This window comes from Thalassophryne amazonica, chromosome 2 (genome assembly GCF_902500255.1).
Source record: "Thalassophryne amazonica chromosome 2, fThaAma1.1, whole genome shotgun sequence".
Taxonomy (NCBI): Eukaryota; Metazoa; Chordata; class Actinopteri; order Batrachoidiformes; family Batrachoididae; genus Thalassophryne; species Thalassophryne amazonica.
Window position 1 is genome coordinate 130,557,812 of NC_047104.1, and position 25,939 is coordinate 130,583,750.

At 42.1% G+C, this 25,939-nt stretch overlaps 1 protein-coding gene across 1 annotated transcript in view; it reads right to left on the reverse strand.

Moving 5' to 3' along the window:
- Positions 1–25,939, reverse strand: part of LOC117530395 (non-muscle caldesmon-like) — a 60,118-nt gene that overhangs the window by 28,580 nt on the left and 5,599 nt on the right. Inside the window, exons 2-6 of the mRNA XM_034193253.1 lie at positions 11,582–11,728; positions 7,109–7,358; positions 6,389–6,525; positions 5,867–6,059; positions 2,073–2,147 (exon numbers count right to left, since the gene is read on the reverse strand). Of these exons, the coding sequence (XP_034049144.1) occupies positions 2,073–2,147; positions 5,867–6,059; positions 6,389–6,525; positions 7,109–7,358; positions 11,582–11,728 (802 nt within the window). The remainder of the gene's footprint in view (positions 1–2,072; positions 2,148–5,866; positions 6,060–6,388; positions 6,526–7,108; positions 7,359–11,581; positions 11,729–25,939) is intronic.

Genomic DNA, 25,939 nt, shown 5'->3' on the forward strand with positions numbered 1-25,939 from the left:
TTCTCCAAGGCGGCCCACTTCGTGGCCCTCCCAAAGCTCCCGTCGGCCCAGGAGACAGCGGATCTCCTGGTCCACCATGTCGTACGTCTGCATGGGATACCAACAGACATCGTCTCAGATCGTGGTCCCCAGTTTTCCTCGCAGGTTTGGAGAAGTTTCTGCCGGGAGCTGGGGGCCACCGTGAGCCTCTTGTCTGGGTATCACCCTCAGACCAACGGACAGGCTGAACGGGCTAACCAAGAGCTGGAGCAGGCCCTGCAATGTACCACATCCGCACACCCGACGGCTTGGAGTGAACACCTGGCCTGGATCGAGTATGCGCATAACAGCCAAGTGTCCTCTGCCACCGGCCTCTCCCCGTTCGAGGTGTGTCTGGGGTACCAGCCCCCTTTGTTTCCTGTGGTGGAGGGAGAGGTCGGTGTACCCTCGGTCCAGGCCCACCTGCGGAGATGCCGTCGGGTGTGGCGCACCGCCCGTTCGGCCTTATTGAGGGCCCGGACGAGGGCAAAGTCCCATGCAGACCGTCGACGGTCCCCGGCCCCCACATATCAGCCCGGGCAGGAGGTGTGGCTATCCACACGGGACATTCCCCTCCAGGTGGATTCCCCCAAACTGAAGGACCGGTACATAGGGCCCTTCAAGATCCTCAAGGTCCTCAGTCCCGCCGCAGTGAGGCTCCAACTCCCGGCCTCACTGCGGATCCATCCAGTATTCCACGTTTCAAGATTGAAACCACATCACACCTCACCCCTCTGTACACCCGGTCCGGCGCCGCCTCCTGCCCGTATCATCGACGGGGAGCCAGCTTGGACAGTGCACCGGCTCCTGGATGTCCGTCGAATGGGCCAGGGTTTCCAATATTTGGTGGACTGGGAGGGGTATGGACCCGAAGAATGCTCCTGGGTGAAGAGGAGCTTCATCCTGGACCCGGCCCTCCTGGCCGATTTTTACCGTCGCCACCCGGACAAGCCTGGTTGAGGGGGAGGGGGGGTCCTGTTGTGTGGGCCGCCAGAAGAGGAGGTACTGCTGGCCCACCACCAGAGGGCGCCCTGCCTGAAGTGTGGGCTTCAGGCACGAGAGGGCGCTGCCGCCTCACAGGAACAGCCGAGGTGACAGCTGTCACTCATCAACTATGACAGCTGTCACCGATCATCTGCACTTCACTCCGGATAAAAGCACGATGACACCTCCACCACGTCGCCGAGATATCGTACTTCTATGGAGGTAACCCTCTCAGCCTGAATATTCTGATAGTGATTTCAATAGATACATTGTTGCAGCTGTCTCCCCGGAGGACCGGCGTGGGCCGCGACTGTTTCGCTCTGCTTTCCGCCAGATAAGTGGTTACACAGACGCTGCACGAGTGTGTGTTAGAGGTGGAGGTGGAATTCCCACCGTTGTTGTTACTGGGTGTACACACACCCACACTTGACTGTCTTTGCTCTTCGCCAGCAGTACCAGATCCGACACGCGGAGACGGTGGCCACCTGGGGGACTCGGGACCTGGCGGCTCCAGTATCCTTCAGGTTCGGTGGCGGAGGAAATCGTGTGGTTCCGGTTCTTCTCCAGACGGACGTCTCCTATCGTCGAGCTTGCCCACACGACACCTTTATCCATTGACTTTGTATTTATTCTATAATCAGCTGTGTATGGTTGTGACATTCACAACAGTAAAGTGTTCAAATTTAACTCCTTCTATTGTCCGTTCATTTACACCCCCTGTTGTGGGTCCGTGTCACTACACTTTCACAACAGTCTGAAATGTAAGTCAATGTAAATGCAAGAATCAACACTTTCTTTTTTTTAAATGTTCATTTTCCATATTGTCCCATCTTTTTCTGATTTGGGTTTGTAATTGGGGTCACTCGATAGGATTACTCTAGATGGATGATTTACATAATTTAGCTGATTTTACGAGTCTAGGGTGGTGGTGTTTGTTGGAATTTGTTAAAGAGCATGAATTGATGCTGTACGTATGATAGCGGTTGTCGGGTTTGGCCAAGAATTGCTTGAACATTGTACATTGAACATTGAAACATTGAAAACATTTCAAGAAACGTTTCAAGAAATACCTTAAATGTTGGGCTCATGGGGCCGTAGCATGCTAATGGCTCCTCACACCTCTCGTAAACCCCTTTCACTGACCTCTGTGAAAAAGAAAAGAGAATAACTGTTCTGTACAGGGCTGGATCCAGAGTGAAAATCTGACAGATGCATTTTTGCCCAATGATAAAAAAAAATCATACACGTCTTGTTATTCAATAATCTTCATTCTTTTATTCGTGTGCAACATACACTGTCACACTTCTTTTAATATATTTATTATACTTCATGGACCATAGTGAACACTTCTTATTTGTATAAATATAATGTCCTAAAAAAACAACACTATAACAAAAATTGACATGGTGGATCCTTGATCTCTGGACATAAATAGGAATAAACAAAATCTGTAGCATTTCTTTTCAGACATTATTGGCATGAATGTCTTTCCATACATCTGAGCTGAGCTCTTGCAGCTGCTGTGCTGCACGTCAGGATGTAATTTGTAAAGAAATACAGCATGTCTCATTTTGGGAGGAAAAAAAATGTTTTAGTCGATTGTAGTTTCTTGTCTGTATTACAACGTTTGTAAGAGGTGTCATTTTATTTAAAGCGGCAATTCATTTTGAAGTTATTAATTCTGACCGGACTCTGTTTCAGCAGAGAGCCACGCAGCATTTGGAGCTGTGCCAACGGAACGAAGGACGATTCTCATTTCTTGACTGCAATAAGACAAGAGTCCCAGTTAGTGACTTTAATCCACACAAAAGTGACTCACAATATTTTAATGGCTTTGAGAGGGGTTAAGAAGTGGACTTGCCGTTTCTGAAGAGCAGCGAATCAAAGAACCACGAGCTAGTGGATCAAAGCATTGCTTCAATGGTTCATGCTTCAAAGTGGAGTCGCGCTGCAGAAACAGTTGATTACAGACCCGCTGCAGACCAAACCCTGAATATCTGACTTTATTTGTACGTCCGTATGACTCTGAAACTCGGAAAAATCTGTATAATTTACAGACAATCCGTATAGGTTGACATGTATGGTCGGAAAACCACCGAAAATGTAATTTCAGTCATCATAGAATGCCTTTCAAACACACTATTGTCTGAAAACTATTTATAAACCACTCACTGTTTCTTGCTGAAATAAGCGCCCAATTTTCCTTGCAAAACTTTTTTCCTGGATGCCATAATCATCGACTGGACTGACGCTATGTTTGTTTGATCTGGTTTGAATTTTCCTGTGTGCACCACAATGTGTGGTCCATTGTGGGATCAAATCAAAACCTGTGTTCACTGCGGGGACATGTTTGGCACTATTCTGGATTATTCAGGATTTTTTTTTTTTTTACCGATGACAAACGATGCACAAAAAAATCTGACCGATGCAACTGCATCGGTCCAAACCAGTCTGGATCCGGGCCTGCTGTATGCTGGCGTTTGAGAATACTTGGTAAATGAGCACGTTTTCTGGCTACAATCACTTCGTATTCTATCGTCTATATGTTATTTAAAAAAACATCAGTTGCAAACAAATGTGCGTAACTAATTACTAATAAGAAAACACATTTTCATCACACAAATCATAAAGACAACAATACACTCAGATATTCTCCAATATTTGTTGAACTCACACAATTTTATCTATCTATCTATCTATCTATCTATCTATCTATCTATCTATCTATCTATCTATCTATCTATCTATCTATCTATCTATCTATCTATCTATCTATCTATCTATCTATCTATCTATCTATCTATCTATCTATCTATCTATCTATCTATCTATCTATCTGCTGTTGTGACAGCTGGATCAAACATCCTTCATACTGTTCACGCTTAGGGCCCCTTCACACATAGTGCAAATACGTACAACTCAGGGCGACTCACGTTGAAACAGCTCGTATGAGCACACCGTGAAACATTGTGCTGATGGGCAGGAGTGCACGATCGTGCATAGTTCGTGCACGCAACAGTGTCTTTCGAGCAGGAACACAGTGCGAGCAGCTGCAGCACATCATGCCACTGATGTGGAGAACAATAAAATAAAAAAACAGCTGTATAATTAGTGAATATCACTGGGTTGATGTAAATAATACATAAAAGGGGACGCAATACAGAACCCTGCATTTAAATAACCCTGGTTAAAAAAAAAAAATGTCACTCACAGGATTCAAACCCATAAGCCCTGATAACCAGACAGAAACTTTACCAATGCACTACCATCACTGGCCTGTAATCAGTGTGGAAAAGTGCCTGAAATCAACAAAGATATGGACGAGGTGTGCTGTATGCAGCCGCTGCAGCCCGGGGGCAGAGGCGAAAGATGTTTTATATATTCAGGAGCCGCAGCTGGCTCCTCCACTTCGAAAGGAGCCAGCTGAGGTGGCTCGGGCATCTTTTCCAGATGCCCCGTGGATGCCTCGCTGGAGAGGTGTTCCAGGCACATCCCATCGGGAAGAGGCCCCGGGGAAGACCCAGGAGACGCTGGAGGGACAACATCTCTCAGCTGGCCTGGGAACACCTCGGGGTTCCCCGGAGGTGTGTGTGGATTGGGAGGTCTGGGCGGCTTTGCTTGAGCTGCTGCCCCTGCGACCCGACCCCGGATGAAGCGGAAGAAAATGGATGGATGGATGGATGGATGGTTTTATATATTTCCATGTGAAGAGAGCAGGCAGAGACATGCACCTCACGGAGGACTGTTGTAAGTTCACGTCCTTCCAAACACGGAACGTGTTGTCAAGCTGGACATCCAGGAGCAGAGATCTTTACAGCTGTGGTTGTGAGCAGACCCCCCCCCCCCGTCTGTTCAGTGCCAGACCAACGTTTCACTCTGTGTTATGTGGTCATTCATTTTCGTTATTTGTTATGTAATTGCATATGTAGGTATTGACGTAATTATTTATATAACTGTCCTGGTGGTGGTTTCTGTGTTTGTAATGTGTGCACTGAGCTGTCATCCAGCTGTTAGTGTGCTGCGATCAGACCTCACTGTCCGGCCCCCATGTGATCAGATCTGTACATACATATGAGCATTTTATGCGCATACAACACACATGCACACGTGCGAGACACATGCACCACATGTGTGTGGCTTTTTGCAAATCCACAGTCATGGGGCACTTAGACAAATTTCACATCCAGCTCGACAGTGATTATCTGCTGACTGTTTTTGTGATGATAGTGCAAATGGCCACACATTTTCTAAATGCCATGCGAGCGGTGTTAGATGTTCGTGTGTGTCAGCTGTAATTTGGCCGACACCTGCCGCGAGAGGGTTCAATGGGTTCGCACAGCACACACACTCTGTCTTTCAGCTGCTGGTGTGCACAAATAGCTGTAGCAACAGGTGTATGAGGTGTTGGATGCAGCTACGATTTTACAAATTTTTCATACAATTCCTGCTTCATGCGCATTATATGCGCAAATCAACCAAATTGACACTATGTGTAAAGGGGCCCTTAATGTTTGATTGTGACAAAAGATTACTGAATGCTGGTCAACTTTTGCTCACTCTGTGTGTGTGTGTGTGTATGTGTGTGTGTGCGTGCGTGCGTGATTTTTAAAATCTGAGTCAAAGCAGTTGATTTGACCACATTCATTTGAGCCTTCAGAGAACACTATAATAATAATAATAATAATAATAATAATAATAGTAGCAGTGTTTTTTGTGTGTTTCTGGGTTCCTGATGATGCTGGTGTCTTTGCAGGAGAAAAGAATTTGACAGTCTTCCTTGTAATGTGTAAAATGTATTTGCTCGTGTGTTTGTGTTATTTGGCAGCCAGTCCGTTTGAAATCTGTTCAGTAAATATCCAGTGACCTCTTCTGGCAGGCTGAGCTCCTCTTTCTCCTCCCTCCTCAGGTGGAAGTCTCCCTTCTCCTCCTCTTTGAAGGTCTGCTCTTCTTTCTTCTTTCTTTCTTCTTCTTCTCTGTAGGTCTGGCATCTTTGTTCTGACCCCCTCTTTACCTGGAGCACCTCCTGCTCCTCTGCACCCTCTTTGCTCAGTTCCTCACTGGAGAACGAAACAAAACCTGTCAGTAAGGATTCGCATGAGGAGCACATTGATGGAACTCCTCAAGCAACAAAAGCAAACATCTTATATTTTTGTTATTACTATTTCTTTTACAACTATCTTGTGGAAATAAATCTGCTGCCGTCACTGAGTAACTGAGTGATGATAACTGGATCACTGGAGTCATGTTCATCTCATTCTACTGTCTTGAGGGGAACCAAGTACAACAAACAGAAAGTAGACTGGACACGTGTGTGTGTGTGTGTGTGTGTGTATGTGTGTGTGTGTGTGTGTGGGGGTGGGGGGGGTGGGGGGGGGGGGGTTGTTACCATTGGTTTATCGTGGCTGCAGCAAAGTGAAACAGTCCGTCCAGTGTTTGGTCATCGAGCTGCTGCAGCCTAACTTCAGAAGGCAGGAAGACCATCGGGCTGTGCAATGTTTCAGCTTCTTTGTTATTGGTAGATACCTAAAAAAAAAAAAAAAAAAAAAAAAAAAAAATTTTATTTACCTTCACCAAGGAGGTTATATTTTTACTTTGTATGCTTCATGTCTGTTAATAGAAAAACAAGTAAAGAAACAAAACCTGAAAGCCTGAAATCTGTATCAAAAAGCTTTTGGAAAGAGATATTATCAGGAGAAAAATAAAACCAAGTCATCAAATTTAACAGTAATTTTGTAACTTTTGTGAGATGGGGCATTTCTGTAATGAACCAGCTTCTATAAAAACTTGGATAATTAAATGATTGACAGGTAACTGGGGATAGATTCATTTTCTGCAGACAGGACTTTGTTTTTCAGAAGATGTGAACTATAAGCGCCCTGTCATTTATCAGCGCTAATGTGAAGATGTTCCACCAAACTGACTTGCACCTCCTGTCTGCTGCAGTGACAAATGTTGTTTGGCTTGTCTGAATAATAAGTCTAAAAGCAAAGCAACAGTGAACCACAAACAGACGATTCATCAAACTGCCACTGTGGCTGTGGTCTTATAGTCTTTTATTAATGTGACAAAGGACCACTAGACCATAAGATGTTCTGAACATCTTCACCTTCTCTGGAGGCCTTGTTGAAGCCGGCTGGGACCAGCTGCATTGTTCTGTCTGCCCTCCTTCCTGTTCCTCATTGCTCTCCTCTGTAGGGGCTGTGGTCCTCTGTGATGCTGAACACATGTGTTGCCGGTTCCTGCAGTCCTCCTGAGCCTCCTGCTCAGTACGGTGTTCCAGCTTCAGGCTCCAGTCACTGAAACCCTCATCCTCCTCCAGAACTGAGCAGCAGCTAGACTCCAACTCTTCAGCCAACCTAAAAAACAATTCCAAAACACAAGCTTTACTTTACACAAACACTCGTAATATAAGCTTATCCACTGTTGAGAGAATTAACTCTTTTTTCTGGCTTGGGTTATTGGGAGGAGGACCCTCTCATTTATCAACTCTTTGTATACACAGAGTTTTGTGTAAATCATGTGTACAAAGATTCTACACAAGATATGGAATTTACCAATTTGTACATCTCCTTAGAAGTGTGAATAAATGTACATACAGCTCTGACTGTGCATTTAGAGTTAGAACAGGGAAAATACAACTGCAAAGTACACTCAAAAAACCAACATGGTGTTGTTGGTTTTTATGTCATTATTATATGTCATTCAAAGCGCATATTAAACAAATATGTAGGACTGCTTTTTTGCATTTACGCAATATCTCTAAAATTAGAAAGGTCTTGTCTCAGAGTGATGCTGAAAAACTAATTCATGCATTTATTTCCTCTAGGCTGGACTATTGTAATTCATTATTATCAGGTTGTCCTAAAAGTTCCCTGAAAAGCCTTCAGTTAATTCAAAATTCTGCAGCTAGAGTACTAACGGGGACTAGAAGGAGAGAGCATATCTCACCCATATTGGCCTCTCTTCATTGGCTTCCTGTTAATTCTAGAATAGAATTTAAAATTCTTCTTCTTACTTATAAGGTTTTGAATAATCAGGTCCCATCTTATCTTAGGGACCTCGTAGTACCATATCACTCCAATAGAGCACTTCGCTCTCAGACTGCAGGCTTACTTGTAGTTCCTAGGGTTTGTAAGAGTAGAATGGGAGGCAGAGCTTTCAGCTTTCAGGCTCCTCTCCTGTGGAACCAGCTCCCAATTCGGATCAGGGAGACAGACACCCTCTCTACTTTTAAGATTAGGCTTAAAACTTTCCTTTTTACTAAAGCTTATAGTTAGGGCTGTCCTATAAAAGGTGCAGGAAAATGCCTGATATCAAGAACGGCATGGACATATTTAAGAAAAAATAAAACCACACACCATATAAAACACAGCCCAGTCTCACATTGTTTTTTCATGCTCCTGTGATGAAATGAGTCAAATTTTCGTGACGGGGTGTTTTGTAACTCACTATTCCTAACCCTACTCCTACCCCCGACCCTAACCTTAACCATAACCTAATATTACTCTTTCCCCCCACCCTAACCATAACCACCCTTGACCCCCCCCCCCCCCCCCCCCCACGCTTCACTTTTAATTTCGTGCAGCCATCACGGAATGGTTTAGAATAAATTTGTGCCGCCGTGATGAAAGTGAGACACTTTTCATCACAATATCACAAACCAATAGATTAATGTATATTTCATGCTGCTGAATCATGACTTGCTGTGAGACCATGTTGATAAAACACCAGATTTTATTGAATCCCTCTTATCAAGCGGGCAATACAAGTATGATTCATCTGTTCCTCCGTAGATGACCCATGGTCACAGACGTACAGTCATAAAATGACAAGAATGAGAAGCAGGGCGCTCTTATCATGTCCACATCTACTGGCAGCATGTCCAGCTGTCCCCGCACATGTGTCTTGTGGACACCGCAACATGTGGAACAGAGCTGATGTGGGTGACGTGACATTCAGATCATCCCCTGCATGTTATGATCTGAAGGTCTGCTTCACCTGGGACAGCCTGGCAATGAGCGCATCGTGTACTCGCTTGCTGCAGTCCGTCGCAACAGTGGTATGTTTTTATGTATGTTCACGTGAGGACAGCAAGCAGACACACGCGTCACAGTGGACAGTTGTTATTTCATGTCCGTCAAAACACTGTACATGTTCCCCAGCCATGACGTCCAGAACCACAGAACCACAGCCTCTCCTGTGGGTGGACACACCCCCTGTCAGTTCAGTGCACACACCAATGTGTCACTGTGTCTGTTTGCAAAGCCACACTTGTGGGAGCACTGAGACAATGGGTGAAGGGGCCCTAAAACTTGTTAAAGCTTGTTAGAGTCATGCCCATAAATAACTGTGTTGTCTAAATTAACCCATTTATGCCGATTTTTTTTTTTATAAGTGGAAAAAGTTGCATTAGTACCTTTGAGATTTTTTATTGTGAGTAGAAAATGACAGTGATACACTTCGGCAGCAATTGTTGCCAGTGGGGCAAAACGGGTTAAGAAGCAACACGTGACACCATTCTTGAATGGCCATTGAGAATGGTGGGGCTGAAAACTTGCCACCACCTAATGTTGCCACTTGCTGCATTCATTTTTTCATCTTACTGTTGTGCCCTCACACAAGTGCGTGAATCTCCAATTTACAAATGCTTGTTTTGTGCTCTCTCGTGATCATTTTTCTGGTGAGAAACACGTTTTATTTTTAAAACATGTTTTGTTACTTACTAATGTGCGTATGACCTTTATGTACCTGTTTGATAAACACAGATTTTTAAAATATTTATTCACATATTAAATTTTGTTCCTACATGCCGACAATTGAATCCATCTCCAGCTTTAAATTGCTTTTACAGAAACCTCTGTCTGAGGTGTACAGCCACCTCCAACTATGTTGTAGGAAAAGCGAGAGAGGGAGAGAGAGAGAGAGAGAGAGAGGGAGAGAGAGAGTGAGAGAGAAAAGCAAAATTCAAATGTGGCCATGTAAAGATTGAATTAGTATTGATATTGGTGTAATTCATTAACAGGGTGTCAAAATCCAACCGCTCGTCTGAGGTGTGACACCAACACTGACAGGTTGGGAGACAAATATCCAGATATAAATTTAGATGTAAATGTTTTGATTTAGTTTAACGCTGAAATGGGTCTCAGCAAAATTAAGTATTGGTTTTGAGTAAATTCTCTGTGCCAGCAACAGCAAAAATGAGGTAAATCCACCCGAGCAACTTGTGCACCTCATAAATTCAAAATTATAAAATGCTCATGGTGTACCTCGCCAAATTAAATGAGGATATAATGTAGATTTACGGTGGATGCAGAAAGTATTCACAGCGCTTCACATTTTTCACATTTGTGATATGTTACAGCCTTATTCCAAAACTGATAAAACTCCTTTTCCCCTCAAAATTCTATACAAAATACCCATAATGAGAATGTGAAAAGTTGTTTTTTTTGTTGTTGTTTTTTTGCGAAATTTTTGCAAATTTATTTAAATAAAAAAAAAGGAGAAATCACATGTACTTAAGTATTAAGTATTGCCATGAAGCTCAAAATTGAGCTCAGGTGCATCCGGTTTCCACTGATCATCCTTGAGATGTTTCTGCAGCTTAATTGGAGTCCACCTGGACTTTAAATTAAGTTGATTGGACATGATTTGAAAAGACACACACCTGTCTACATATAAGGTCCCACAGTGGACAGTGCATGTCAGAGCACAAACCAAGCATGAAGTCAAAGGAATTGTCTGATGAACCATGGTTACAGTCTTCATACTGACAGGGCATTAAACCACACAGCAGGTGGCGAATGCGCCCGGACATGTTTTCCTCCCTGGAAACAGATGGTTCCTATGGTAAAAGCAAACAAGACTCATGGCTGAGTCATGTTTCAGCTCAGCTCAACCACTCGACTGAATATTGTCTCTTCAAAGTGCCAGGTTTCGCAGGTTCCTTCAGAAAACCTCCACTTCTTCTATGTAACATTTGCCATTGTATTTGTTTCAGGTTTGATGCTTCCTGGAACTGTAAGCAGTCACACCGGGGGGATTGAACAGGGAACACTTTCTTCTGATCTAAATGTTCATTCAAACTTAAATGTCCTTGGAGGCTGATTAGTTGGTTGTTTTATCCATGTGGTTGTTATGATTACAGTAATGTTTGATGCTGTATTACAGTATAAAGCAGAACACTTCAAAAACTGTGTAACATATATCAGGATTTTATTTATTTCCGTATCATTTTTTGGTATTTTTTTTCATATTCATTAACAGCTTTTGTGACAAGAGCAAGCTGCCAAGCAACTGGTTTGGACCACCCACTGTGTCCGAGTAATTACTGCCAGATGTGTTCACCTTCTATGATTTTTTTTTTTTTTTGCAGTGAAGAAGACATTGCAGCAGCTCAAATTGCACAAGATGCTCAGAGCAAACTCTCTCTTGGCTCATTCATGCTGTGCGATAAAGCAGTTTTTTTTTCCACAGTTCAAGGGGTTGTTTTATGCTACCCTTCAGGAAGGTGTAGGTCAGAGACAGCGCTGAGAACATGCCACAGCGAAACCTGTTTTGTGGACTAAAGTGTATTACTCACAATGTGGTGTTGTTTTCTGTGAGGTCTTTGTCTTCAGGAGGTTCTGGCCAGGAGGGGCTCCCCTCTCCTCTTTGCTTCTCCCGGGCCCTCCTCCTTCGCTCCCGCTCCACCTCTTCAGCATCCTCCAGGCTCCTCTGGGCCGTTACCCTGCAGGCATTAAAACGACAACAGTGTGTCAAAACAATTTCATCCTCCCACAAACCATCAAACATTCATTTGAAACAATGTGTCAGATTTTGATTATAGTCCCATATGATGCTTCATGTACTTGTGACTCTAAATTTCACATTTAATTTTTTCATCTATATGTTAAAAGCCAAAAGGCATCTGTGTACGTGCGTGGGGAGAACAGACATTTGCCGTTTAATATGCTTATGTATTTTGGGTCAAGGATGAACGCCGCCAAAACGGAATGTTGATAGGACTTGTCGGAATGTTCCATGATGCATACCCAAATGTCATCACACCACATAATGTTACAAAGTGAATTTGACCTGACTGCTTTACGCACAGTCATGACACACACCCAAATACTCGTATCATCATTTGTGTGCAGTCTAAACTGATAAAACCAAGTGCTTTATATCTGTTTGAAATGAACCAGGGCACCTGATGGAATGTTCCGTTACTGCTTATCACGCTGACACAAACAAATTCATCACAAAGTTTTGATGTGACACATGCTGCTTGACCAAACAATGTGCTCATGTCACCAGCTTACCACGTTGACGCACCAGTATTTGCAGCCAATCACATAGCTCCACACGGCAGTGCAAAGACCATCCACTTGGGGGCAGGTCGATGCAGGAATAAGAACAGCTGAGCCCTAATGTCGAGGCTATCTGTTGCAACAGTGCATGTGACGCGTTGTTTCTGGAAGACCCCAGGGCTGCCTTAGTGACTCTTTTATCAGTGTAGGCATCTTTTAATACATCTGTTTATGAAGTCTGTGTCCTGTCAGTTACTGAGTTCGTTCACCACATAAAACTACTGGGAAGGGTTCAGGCAGGCAGAAAAACCCCCAACAGACTCATATTTTTTGAGAAACTACAGATATTAGTTAACAATGGATGCTGGTTTAATTTAACCTTTACTTAACCAGGTTAGTCCCATTGAGATCAACATCTCTTTTATAAGGGAGACCTGGACAATTTTTAAAGTTTCCAATTCACCTAATCTGCATGTCTTTAGATGTGAGAGGAAGCCAGAACAACCAGAGGGAACCCACACAAACACGGGGAGAACATGCAAACTCAACAAAGAAAGGCCACAGGTGGGAATCGATCCCATGACTTTCTTGCTATGGACTCACACGCCATTCCAAATCATTATAGAAACTTTGCATAATTTATTACCACCCCTGAAAAATGTCAGCTACCTATTATATAATCACTACCCAATCTATAGCCTGTTGATCTCCACAGGCAATGCACTAGTTAATTTTTAAAGGTGTGAAGGAAAACAGTAAAATTTTATGTAGCACAAGGCTGTTTTCATGATTTAAAACATAAGTCACTTCCAGCTGTGGAAGCTCTTTAAGAATGCAACTTTTACATTTGAATATGGTCAGATTTAAATGTTAAACATCCTCATAACCCCACAATCCATTGTCTGCATATGTAGAAACTCCTCTGCTATAGGAAAAATGTGAGCCTAAAATTGTTGATTTTACATTTCAGTGGGTTCAATAACAAGTTGTTCCATAAGCCCTGTTTTGATAAGGTTCATTTTACATGGGGAGGTGGAGAAATGTAGTTTTTAAGACAGGACTTCTGTAATATTCATGACTGATTTGCACGGGATAATACATCTTGGTATAAATAACAGCGATGGCAATGGCTACTCAATAAACAGGCCTAATGCACCACTGGCACTCCTCAATAAACAAACAAACAAACAAACAAACAAAAAATTGCCAGGTATCTGGCCTTTTTTCATTTCTGTATTCTCCATTCTGTGAAAAACTGATTCTTATGGACAGTCAGTTACTCTCCATCATCGTCATAAATTATCTGTCAGCTTTGTGTCTACCTTTGGCTGTTTCTGCTCCCAGTAGAGGCACAATCTACGCAAGTGCCAAAGCAGAGCACGTGCTCCGAAGACCCGACCTACATGGATGAAACAACTGTGTTCCTTCCCCCTGACTTTGTACAACACCAAATCGGAAAAAAAGTTTGGACAGTATGAAAAATAGAAACCTCCAGTGATTCTTACATTTGCTTTCACTTATATTTCATTGCACAACCTAAGATATTGCACGTTTTGTGAGGTCAACTTCATTTCATTTTTAATATACATCCATTCCTGTATTTCAGGCCTGCAGCACGTAAAAAGTGAGACAGTGACAATTTAGGGTATGTAATAAGGACATCATAATAAATAAATAAATTAATTTCAAACAGGTGATTGTAATTATGATGTGGTCCAAAAGCAGTATCCACGATAGTCCAAGTCTTTGAGGAGAAAAGATAGGCAAAAGTGTTTGTCAAAATAATGAATGAGAAAATTATTGTTTAAAAAATGTTCCTCAAAGAAATATTGAACAAATCCAGGAATTTCAGTGCATAAAGGACAAGGACTCAAGCCTAACCTGAATACCTGTGGCATCTGATACCCAGACAGCACTGCAACAACAACTGCTATTCATCAATAGTTGATATATCTACATGGGCAAGGTATTACTTGCCCATGTGGATATATGGGCACATGGGCAATACCTTACATTCACAAATACCACTTACGTCTTTACTGTGCAAAAAATAAGCCTTATGTTAACCTTATCCAGATGTCTCATTGATTTCTCTGGCCTCAGAGGCACCTGGATTGGGCCATCACACAGTGGAAATATGTATTATGGTCATTGTTGACAATCATTGTTGCAATATCTCTATAACATCTACGGCACCAGCTGATAAACACATTGCACGGTGTTTCACTCAGAAAATTACCATAGCAACATCCACACAAACAGCAGCACAACAGTACAGTGTCCACAAATGATTAATTTGAACACAAAAAAGAAGTAAACAAGTCCCTTCAGCTTGGAGTTTTCACAGCATTTTGCAAATATGGAATATTATGTAAAACAACTCATGTCAACAAGTAACTGAAATATGATTTTAGTCAACAGTCAGATTGTAGCTGTCTGTGTAAACCTAGTCAGCAACAACACAGCTGCAACATACCAAAAGTTTGACCAACACACCAAGTGAATAAAAGCAGTATTGCTAACAGTTAATATGGACACAGCATTAAACCAATATTGAAAGCACTTCAGTAATTTTGTTGAAACTGAAAACAGAAGAAATCCATGGGTTTCCTACAGTGCTAATTTACCCATGTAATACATTAGAATAACTTACAAGATGCCCCTGGATAATTCTTTCTAACCCAAATATGAGTCATTGCTCACCGAATGAAAAGCAGTTATTTAACTCTCATTCTAACTGTATTTTTCCAATTATAGGCAAATTGTATACTGTTGGTGTATGTTGCAAATACTTTATGTTTAATTGTTTAGAAATATTTTAATGAAGTTTGGTCCAGGATTACTACTGAAGTAGTTCTATTTTAACAAATACTTTGAGTCTCAAGAACACATTCAGCTGCATTTTCTATCTGCTATTTACATTGTACTTAGTCTACAGTGACATTCATGGAAAAGATTATGTATGAGCCTTGTTTCACATTTGTGGATTTAGGAAAGAATTTGTTGGTTTCCCATTCCACAATGAGCTCATCCACTTGTCAGCTTGATAACAATAACTCTTTTTGTTGTTTTTGAACATCTGGTGGAGAATCAGCCAGCTGCTGATCTATTTCACTCCATTTCAGTCTATGGAGTGAGAGAGGAAGAAAGAAAGACAGAAACAGACTGAGGCAAAGGGGAAAATATGATGTTAACCAGAGAACAGGATGAAAGACAGAGAAACTTTAATCTTGAATGTCCTCATCTGGACCTCATCAATATTTAGCTCTGAAGAAAATGTTCTCTTAAAATTAATTGCAATAAAATTTTAAAGTCCAAGTTAAATGAATCATTCGTGACATCTCTGGATCAACTTTGAGTTTAAAAGAACAGTTTTGCAGATTGACAATGAAGCTGTTCAGAGTTGTGTAATTGTGTCTCTTCAGTAGCAGAATTACACAGATTACTCATAAACTGTTCTTATTGAAGTCTGTTGGTTGATCCAATTACATTTTATTGATGATCATCAGTATTCAGACACAAAACCCAGGAAATAATTAACATGTTTTGAACTTTTTTGTCAGTTGCTCCAAAAGTAATACACATACCATAGTTTCACCAAAAAACTAGACACAAGCCTGTCAATGCATCCGTAAGTTTTATGCTTTATTTATTTGTCTTTCACTTTCTGCTGCCCTTGTTCACCATAACAGACCTGCTACAGCTCCACATCTAGATTTGGCACAGGTTTTACACAGCATGCCCTTCCTGATGCAATTCCAATTCTACAGTACATGGACAACCATAGTCATAGCTTCTGGAGTTCCCAAGCAGTCTGCCAGCCAAGTACTTCAAAAGCAAATACATAAACATTTATCTCATATTATTGCTTACGTGCCTGCTTAGAATTATTGGTACCTCTGAATTTTAAGGATAGAATTGAAAATATATTGAGAAATAAATATAAATGAATCAATTTTGAATATTCAAAAAATTTAATAAAATGTGCAAAGTTATTGAACAAAACCACGAAAATAAAATGCTTTCACACAGTGAAATAAAACGTACAAACATAAAATGTACACGACACAGTTATAAGCAGCATTTAATAAATTTACAGTAAATCATCATTTTCATAGCCAGTTTTCTTGAGACAGGTTAGGGGATGGATACATTAATATTTCCATCACTGAATATGTCTATCACTTCATTAATTAGTATTATTAATTAGTACATTAAATGAATATGAACTATAATATAATAACAATAACAACAACAACAATAATAATAATAACTAGGACTGCAAGCAGTCATGGATGGGCCTTTGCGCCCCCGCGCCACCGTCTCCCCGGGCCACCGTGCCCCTTTGCTACTGTGACCTTTGCTCAGTGCACACATTACAAACACAGAAACCACCGCCAGGACAGTTATATAAATAATTACAACTATACCTACACACGCAATTACATAACAAATAATGAAAATGAATGACCACATAATACAGAGACACGTTGGTCTGGGCGCTGAGCGGATGGTGGGTGCGTGTCCGCTCACAGCGGCTGCTGTTGTGATCTGTGCTCCTGGATGTCCCAGCTTGACATTCCGTGTTTGGAAGGACAGGAACTTACAACATTCCTCTGTGAGGTGTGTGTCTCTGCCTGCTGTCCTCACATAGAAATAAATTAAACATATTTTGCCTTTGCTCCGGGCTACAGTGGCTGCACACAGCACACCTCCTCCATGTCTTTGTGGATTTCAGGCATTTTTCCCGCCCCAAGTACAGGCCAGTGATGGTAGTGCAGTTGTAAAGTTTCTGTCTGGTAATTAGGGTTTATGGGTTCAAATCCCGTGAATGACTTTTTTTTAAACCAGGGTTATTTAACCACAGGATTTCTGTATTGTGTCCCCTTTTATGTATTATTTCTGTGAAACCAGTGATATTCACTAATTATACAGCTGTTTTTTAATTTTATTGTTCTCCACATCAGTGACGTGATGTAGTGCAACACATCCCAGCTGCTCGCACTGTGTTCCTGCTAGCACGACACCGTCGCATGCACGACACCGTCGCAGTGGGTTCGTTCACACCTGCCCGTTGTGATTCGCCCTGATTTGTACTTATTCATACTATGTGTGAATGAAGGTGCCCTAAAGTCTGGGTCTTTTAGTGAAGCTTAGGGCTAGTGGTCGGCGATCACCTTAGTATTTCTTGTGTTTATTTATTTTTTTTGTTGATTAATGCTGACAAATTATACTGTATTTGTTGTCTTTCTGATGACTGATTCTGTTTTTTTCCTCTGTTTGAGGTGAGGCCCAGAGATGGGAGTGGTGTCTTCTTCTGGAAGCCCCCTGTCCTGTGCACCGGCATGGACTCCCAAAATATCCTGTATATTTGTTTTGTCAATTAGGTAGCATGGCCAAAGCAGAGGGTCACCCCTTTGAGTCTGGTCTGCTTGAGGCTTCTTTCTTGATATGAAAAAGTTTTTTTTTAATTTTTGCAAATTAAAAAAAAAAGAAATCACGTGTAAATAAGTATTCACACCCTTTGATCAGTACTTTGTTGATGCACCTTTGGCAGCAATTGCAGCCTCGGGTCTTCTTGAATATGATGCCACAAGCTGGCACATGTATCTTTGGGCAGTTTTGCCCATTCCTCTTTGCAGCACCTCTCAAGCTCCATCAGGTTGGAGGGGGATTTTCAGATCTCTCCAGAGATGTTCATTTGGATTCAGGCCTGCATTCACAGAGTTGTCCTGAAGCCACTCCTTTGATATCTTGACTGTGTGCTTAGGGTAATTGTTGGACTCTGCTGCAGGAACAGATCCAATGAGTGGCTTGATGAATCCCCAAACCCCCACCCCCAGTGGTGGAGTGGATGCCTGCATGGACTCTCATCAATTGTTGTTATGTTGTGTTCTGTATTGTAAACTTTTTTGGTAGAATGGCCTATGCAGTGGGTCACCCCTTTGAGTCTGGTCTGACTGAGGTTTCTTCCTCAATATCATCAGAGGGATAGTAGAGAAGCTTGAATCTTCAACTGGACTGGGTTGCTTGACGCGAGGACGTTTCGCTTCCTTATAAGCTTCCTTATCTAAAATTCTTGCTCTGGTAGTCTGACTTCTGTCTTGACTCTTGTAGAGAAGAATAACAGAAGCCAGCAAAAGCTGGAGTTTAAACCTAACCAGACCCTCCTACTGAGAGGCCGACTGCTATTGGCTAGTGACTAACAATTGCTCTAATTAGCACTTATTGTGCTCTAGTTAGCACCCTCCTAATGACAGGGCAGCTGTCCCTCCTAACGATGGGACTGACGCCTCTCCTGACGCCTCTCCTGACACCTCTCCTGACGAGGTGAATGACTCATTACCATGAACAAAAGACTGGAACTGCTTTGACCTGACAACCCCATTGTAAACAGGGGACAAAGCGTGTCTCAGACCCCCTCCCCGGTTAAGGCTGGATTTCAACTGTTTCACATACAATGCTTCTTTCACACCCCTCTCAAACCATTTCTTTTCTCTGGCTAAGATTTTAACTTCCTTGGCCTCAAACATGTGGTTAGTGTCTTTAAGGTGGAGATGAACTGAGGCCCACCGGTGCCCTCTCTGTGGTTCTGGTATAGCCTTTTGTGCAACGGCTGCTTAGTCTCATCTATGTAGTGTTTGTTACAGTTTTCCTGACATCTGATAGAATACACTACATTGCTCTTTTTGTAACTAGGGATCCTGTCCTTAGGGTGAACTAATTTCTGTCTCAAGGTGTTAACAGGTTTAAAGTAAACTGGGATTTTGTGCTATCTGAAGATCCTCTGTAGTTTTTCCCCTACTCCACTTTGCTGGCTTCTGTTATTCTTCTCTACGAGAGCCAAGACAGATGTCAGACTACCACAGCAAGAATTTTAGCTGAGGAAGCTTCTGCGATTAGAAGCGAAACGTCCTCGTGTCAAGCAACCTAGTCCAGTCGAAGATTCAATGTTCTCTACTATGGAAACCACCTGGACAACTGAGAGCCTTCACAGTATCATCAGAATCACCACTGTTGCCTGTATGCTTGCTCTAGGGGTTGGTTAGGTTAGACCTTACTTGTGCAAAACACCTTGAGGCAGCTTTGTTGTGATTTGGCACTATATAAACTAAACAAATTATATTGTCCTGCTGAAAGATGAACCGTCACCCCAGTCTGAGGTCAAGAGCACTCTGGAGTAGGTTTTCAATTTCAGTTTATTTTCATGAATATTTTCCATCCAGGATGTCTCTGTACATTACTGCATTCATCTTTCCCTCAATCCTGACTAGTGTCCCAGTCCCTGCCACTGAAAAACATCCCCACAGCATGATGCTGCCACCACCATGCTTCAGTGTAGATAGTGCCTGGTTTCCTCCAAACATCACACCAAAGAGTTCAATCTTTGTCAAAACAGACCAGAGAATCTTGTTTCTCATGGTCTGAGAGTCCTTCATGTGCCTTTTGGCAAACTCCAGGTGGCCTGCCATGTGCCTTTTACTAAGGAGTGGCTTCCATCTGGCCACTCTATCATACAGGCCTGACTGGTGGATTGCTGCAGAGATGGTTGTCCTTCTGGAAGGTTCTACTCTCTCCACAGAGGAATGCTGGAGCTCTGACAGAGTGACCATCAGGGTCTTGGTCACCTCTCTGACTAAGGCCTTTCTCACCCGATTGCTCAGTTTCGATGGGCATCCAGCTCTAGGAAGAGTCCTGATGGATCTGAACTTCTTCCATTTATAGATTATGGAGGCGATTATGCTCATTGGGACCTTCAAAGCAGCAGAAATGTTTCTTGACCTTTCTGTTGTATGGCTGGGGGGGCCTGGCTGCCGGTTTGTTTGCCTTTTGTGTTTCCTCCCAGGTGGCATGCATTTGGGACTGAGTGGCTGTGTTGCTGAGGCTGTTAGGACTTCACCCTGATCACCTGCGACTCGTCAGGACTCACAGCTGAGGTGCATCTGGAGGGATTGGAGTATGTTGGCATTTAAGACTGAAGTGCACAGTGTGCATTTGCCAGAGACTCGACCTTGTGACCAGACGGGTGAGATCGTCGTCTTGGGAGCCATCTCATCAGCAGCGGACGCTGAGAATGTCCAGGTTTGATGCACGGTCTGTGAAAGAGGAGAGGGTGAGGTCTCACGCTCGTCAGCACACTTCCTGAGGTACGTTGGATTTTGTGACTAACAGTTATACAGTCAGTAAATGTGGTGTCCCTCACACCTTATTGTATTGAGCTGTATGTTAGTCATGTATCAGCTTCCACTGCGGTGGTGATTTGTGAACGGGATGTTCCATGCCTGCAGGTTGGAAGCTGATCAGTAATCAAGCCAGGAAGTGTTTGCTGTTTGTACACCTTTAAGTGTTCTGTGTGTAGAGTGTGGACTCACATAATGGTTCCTTCTTTCACAGACTCGGTTGTTGCGGCCACCTGGGGGGTGTCGGCGGGGTCCTTGGGTCCGAAACAGCTTCTGGCTCCGGACCATTAGCGCTGCTGGGAGCGCACCACGCCAGACCGCACCTTTTATTATTATTATGATCACTGTTATGTATTAAATTCAGTTAGCCTTTGTACCGTGCTCTGCTTATTTCATACTGGGTCCTTCAAACGCTGGTCGGTTCTCCGAGCTGCGTCCGACACATAACACTTTCCCCAGATTTGTGCCTTGAGACAGTTCTGTCTCGGAGGTCTAAAAACAATTCCTTTGACTTTATACTTGGTTTGTGATCTGACATATAATGTCAACTGTTGGACCTTATATGTAGACAGGTGTGTGCCTTTTCCAAATCATTCCAATCAACTGAATTTACTCCAGTTAGGTTGTAGAAACATCTTAAGGATGATCAATGGAAACGGAATGCACCTGAGCTCAATTTTGAGCTTCATGGTAAAGGCTGTGAATACTTATGCACACGTCATTTCTTAGTTTTTTTTTTTCATTTTTAATAAATTTGCAAAACTTTTAAAAAACTTTTTTGACATTGTCATTATGGGGTATTGTGTGTAGAAATTTGAGGGAAAAAATGTCTTCCATTTTGGAATAAAGCTGTAACATTAAAAAATGTGGAAAAAGTGAAGAGCTGTGAATACTTTTGAGATGCACTGTAGCTGCTGACAAGGACTCGAGCAGCCTGGACCTGATATAATTATGACTGCACAATGAAAAGATGTGCAAGCTCCATTCTGATTGTTTTGCATGTTTTTTTTTTTGTTGTTGTTTTTTTTTGGTATATGAAATTATATTAAAGAGAAGTGGACACTAGGCTGAGAAGGGAAATAGCTAAATGCCAAGAAAGAGCACTACAAATTCAATGTTTGCATTGAGACTGCTGATACAGAAATATGGAGAAGGCCACAAGGATGTGCACTGCATGTTTGTGGAAAGTTTATGATAGGGTACCAAGAGAGGAGTTGTGGTAGGAGGTGTATATGACATGCATTCACGTTTGAAGTGCAATTTCGTCTGAGCCTGCTCTTGTTTGCAGTGGTGATGGGCAGGTTGACACTTGATGGTCTCAATGGATGATAATGTTTGAAGAGGATATTGTGATGTCTCATGAGAGTAGGGAACCTGGAGAAGTGGAGGTATGCTCTGAAGAGAAGGTGAATTAAAGTTAGTGGCAGTGATTACTTTTGCATGAAGGGAGGATGGTGGAAGTGGGAGTGTTCAAAGTACTGGACAATATAGGAGACAGGCAAAGAAAAGAGTGGCGGCAGAGTGGTAGCAGGCGGACATGCAGGAGTGACTCGAGAAAGAAAAAATCATATATGTCAGTCTTAAATTGTTTTTGTGACATGATAATTATTTTTGAGCAATGATAAACATGCTTAACATACAACCTAAATATTAACAACTGATTTTGCATAAGGTGACGTTCTTTAATAATTATCTGATTTGACTGTGTGCAATATGAACTATTTTCATTTTCAAATCTCCTACTTGAAATTTAGAAGCTGAGTGAACATCTGCATAGATCTCTTCAATTAACTGAACTCTGCTGCTCCTTAATACAGCATGTAAGATATGGAAATTCTAATTTATTGATGCCAAGTTGCTCTAATTTATTGATGTAGAGTTATAGGGGAGGTGATGGTCTAGTGGTTAAGGTGTTGGGCTTGAGTCCAGAAGAAGATCAAGGGTTCAAATCCCCGCCTGACTGGAAAATCACTAAGGGCCCTTGGGCAAGGTATTTAATCCCCTATTGCTCCCGGTGTGTAGTGAGCGTCTTGTATGGCAGCATCCTGACATCGGGGTGAATGTGAGGCATAATTGTAAAGCGCTTTGAGCGTCTGATGCAGATGGAAAAGCGCTATATAAATACAGTCCATTTACCATTTGTAGTAGTTGTGTGCTGCTCTATTTCCTTTCTTTCATCAAGTGGGACTGTTTGTGATCAATTTTGGGACTGCGATGGCTTTGACTGTGGAAACTGCAACCTTTATCTGTTGCATCATCAGTTTCATGACAGACTGGCACAGAGAAGGATTTTCTTCAAAAGAATTTGTGAAATTCCAACCCATTGTTTATTAAATCTAAAATATTAAAACTCCAGGATATGATTGCATTTAAGACTGTTCAATTAATGTATAAAGTGAAAAATAAGCAACTGCCCTTTAGAATTCAAGAATTTTTTTCACGGACAGAGAGGGAAAATATAATCTAAGGGGCTTGTATTATTTTAAAATTGCAGGGGCTCGGATGACCAGGAAAAGTCCCCCCCCCCCCCCCACACCCACACACACTCCTTTTTGGACTAGATTTAACTGGATGGATGTATATTTTTATATATACAGTGGGGTAAAAAAAATTATTTAGTCAGTCCCTGATTGTGCAAGTTCTCCTACTTAGAAAGATGAGAGAGGTCTGTAATTTTCATCATAGGTACACTTCAACTATGAGAGACAAAATGAGAAAAAAAAAATCCACAAAATCACATTGTAGGATTTTTAAAGAATTTATTTGTAAATTATGGTGGAAAATAAGCATTTGGTCAATAACAAAAGTTCAACTCAATACTTTGTAACATAATCTTTGTTGGCAATGACAGAGGTCAAACATTTCCTGTAAGTCTTCACCAGGTTTGCACACACTGTAGCTGGTATTTTGGCCCATTCCTCCATGCAGATCTCCTCTAGAGCAGTGATGTTTTGGGGCTGTCACTGGGCAACATGGACTTTCAACTCCCTCAACAAATTTTCTATGTGGTTGAGGGCTGGAGACTGGCTAGGCTACTCCAGGACCTTGAAATGCTTTTTACGGAGCCACTCCTTCATTGCCCGAGCGGTGTGTTTGGGATCATTGTCATGCTGGAAGACCCAGCCACGTTGCATCTTCAATGCTCTCACTGATGGAAGGAGGTTTTGGCTTAAAATCTTACGAAACATGGCCCCGTTCATTCGTCCCTTAACACGGATCAGTTGTCCTGTCCCCTTTGCAGAAAAACAGCCACAAAGCATGATGTTTCCACCCCTATGTTTCACAGTAGATATGGTGTTCTTGGGATGCAACTCAGCATTCTTCTTCCTCCAAACACGACAATGTGAGTTTTTACCAAAAAGTTCTATTGTGGTTTTATCTGACCATGTGATATTCTCCCAATCCTCTTCTGAATCATCCATATGCTCTCTGGTAAAATTCAGACGGGCCTGGACATGTACTGGCTTAAGCAGGGGGACAAGCCTGGCACTGCAGGATTTGAGTCCCTCTCTGCATAGTGTGTAGCCTTTGTTACTTTGGTCCCAGCTCTCTGCAGGTCATTCATCAGGTCCCTCTGTGTAGTTCTGGGATTTTTGTTCACCGTTCTCATGATCATTTTGACCCCACAGGATGACATCTTGCGCGGAGCCCCAGATCGAGGGAGATTATCAATGGTCTCGTATGTCTTCCATTTTCTTACAATTGCTCCCACAGTTGATTTATTCACACCAACCTGCTTGACTATGGTAGATTCACTCTTCTCAGCATGGTGCACATGTACAATTTTCTTCCTGGTGTCCTTCGACAGCTCTTTGGTCTTGGCCATGGTTGAGTTTGGAGTCTGACTGTCTGAGGCTGTGGACAGGTGTCTTTTATACAGATAATGAGTTCAAACAGGTGCCATTAATACAGGTAACAGATGGAGGACAGAAGCACTTCTTAAAGAAGTTACAGGTCTGTGAGAGCCAGAAATCTTGCTTGTTTGTGGATGACCAAATACTTATTTTACACCATAATTTACAAATAAATTCTTTAAAAATCCTACAGTGTGATTTCCTGGATTTTTTTTTTCTCATTTTGTCTCTCACCGTTGAAGTGTACCTATGTACCTACAGACCTCTCTCATCTTTCTAAGTAGGAGAACTTGCACAATCAGGGGCTGACTAAAATACTTTTTTGCCCCACTGTACATATGTGCAATTTTATTTCTTTGGTTAATGGGGTAGGCATCCACAAGCTTTGCTGTATGGGTGCTATGTGTACTCCTCAAGCTCGCCAATATAATTGATTCCCATGTCTCTTGTGTGGACACAGTAACCATTCCTGTCTGTCATTTTTGTTTTAAGGACTTGGATGTAGATTCGCAGGCTTGCTGCTGTTCCCTGGTATATGTGCAGGTCTTCCACATTTCAACAGCGTCTGTTTGGGCACTTAGTGTGACGCTGTGAGGCAGTAAGTTCAGAAAGAAATGTGTCTGATATGCATCACTTTTTCCAACATTTACACGATGAGGCAATGGAGGCCCGGGTGACAGCGACTTCTTTGTGTGTGTGTGTGTGTGTGTGTGTATGGGGGTGGGGGGTGAACATGAGGCCAGTAAAGACTCAGCCAGATGATCTCATGGTCATTAAGAAAGTAGCACCATAAAACAAGCTATTTAACTGGGAGCGCTGCCTCATTTTTCATGAAATCACAAAGGAATATTCTGCCAGTCACTGTGAAGAGAAAAACACACTGAAAACTGGAGCAGTGCTGCTTAAAAAGCATTCCTCTGTCAAATAACATATTTATTCTTCTCCATCTAATGTTTCTGTGCAAACGTTTTTGCATTCAGTGGTGCTGTAGATCGTTAAAAGGGCAGACAGTAGTGATTCATCATTGTATAGCCACCCTGCTGTGGTCCAAGATGCCACTGCTCGTGGCATTTAACAGTGACACACACACACACACACACACACACACACATGCAATATCTTCAGTGTGGAATAAGCAAACAATCTGGACAAATTTAATTTTAGATAGGAAGACAATTCACAGATGGGCACAACATTCCTTTAAATTTGTAAATATTATTTGGTGTATTGTGCATTAAAATTGATCAAATATTCATGGATTTATTTTCAGAGTACCTGTGACCCTCAACTGCAGTAAACAGGTATAAATAGTGACTGATTGGATTTTCAGAGTAAGTGAGCATCTTCGCAGAGGTGGAAAACCTCGGCTTCAGTCAACAAAAGTCTGACCACATAAAGTATTTGTTCCATCCACCTACTAATCCATCTAATTCTATTCGATTCTATTATTTCAACTCTTCAGAAGGGTATATGATCTAATTGGTGCAATTTAATTAGCTTATAATGCGCCAAATCACAGCAAAACCGTCTCAAGGCACCTTACATGAAACAATTCAACATAAAATTTAAATAAATAATTAAAAATGAATAAAAAAAAAATTCTAATACATGATTA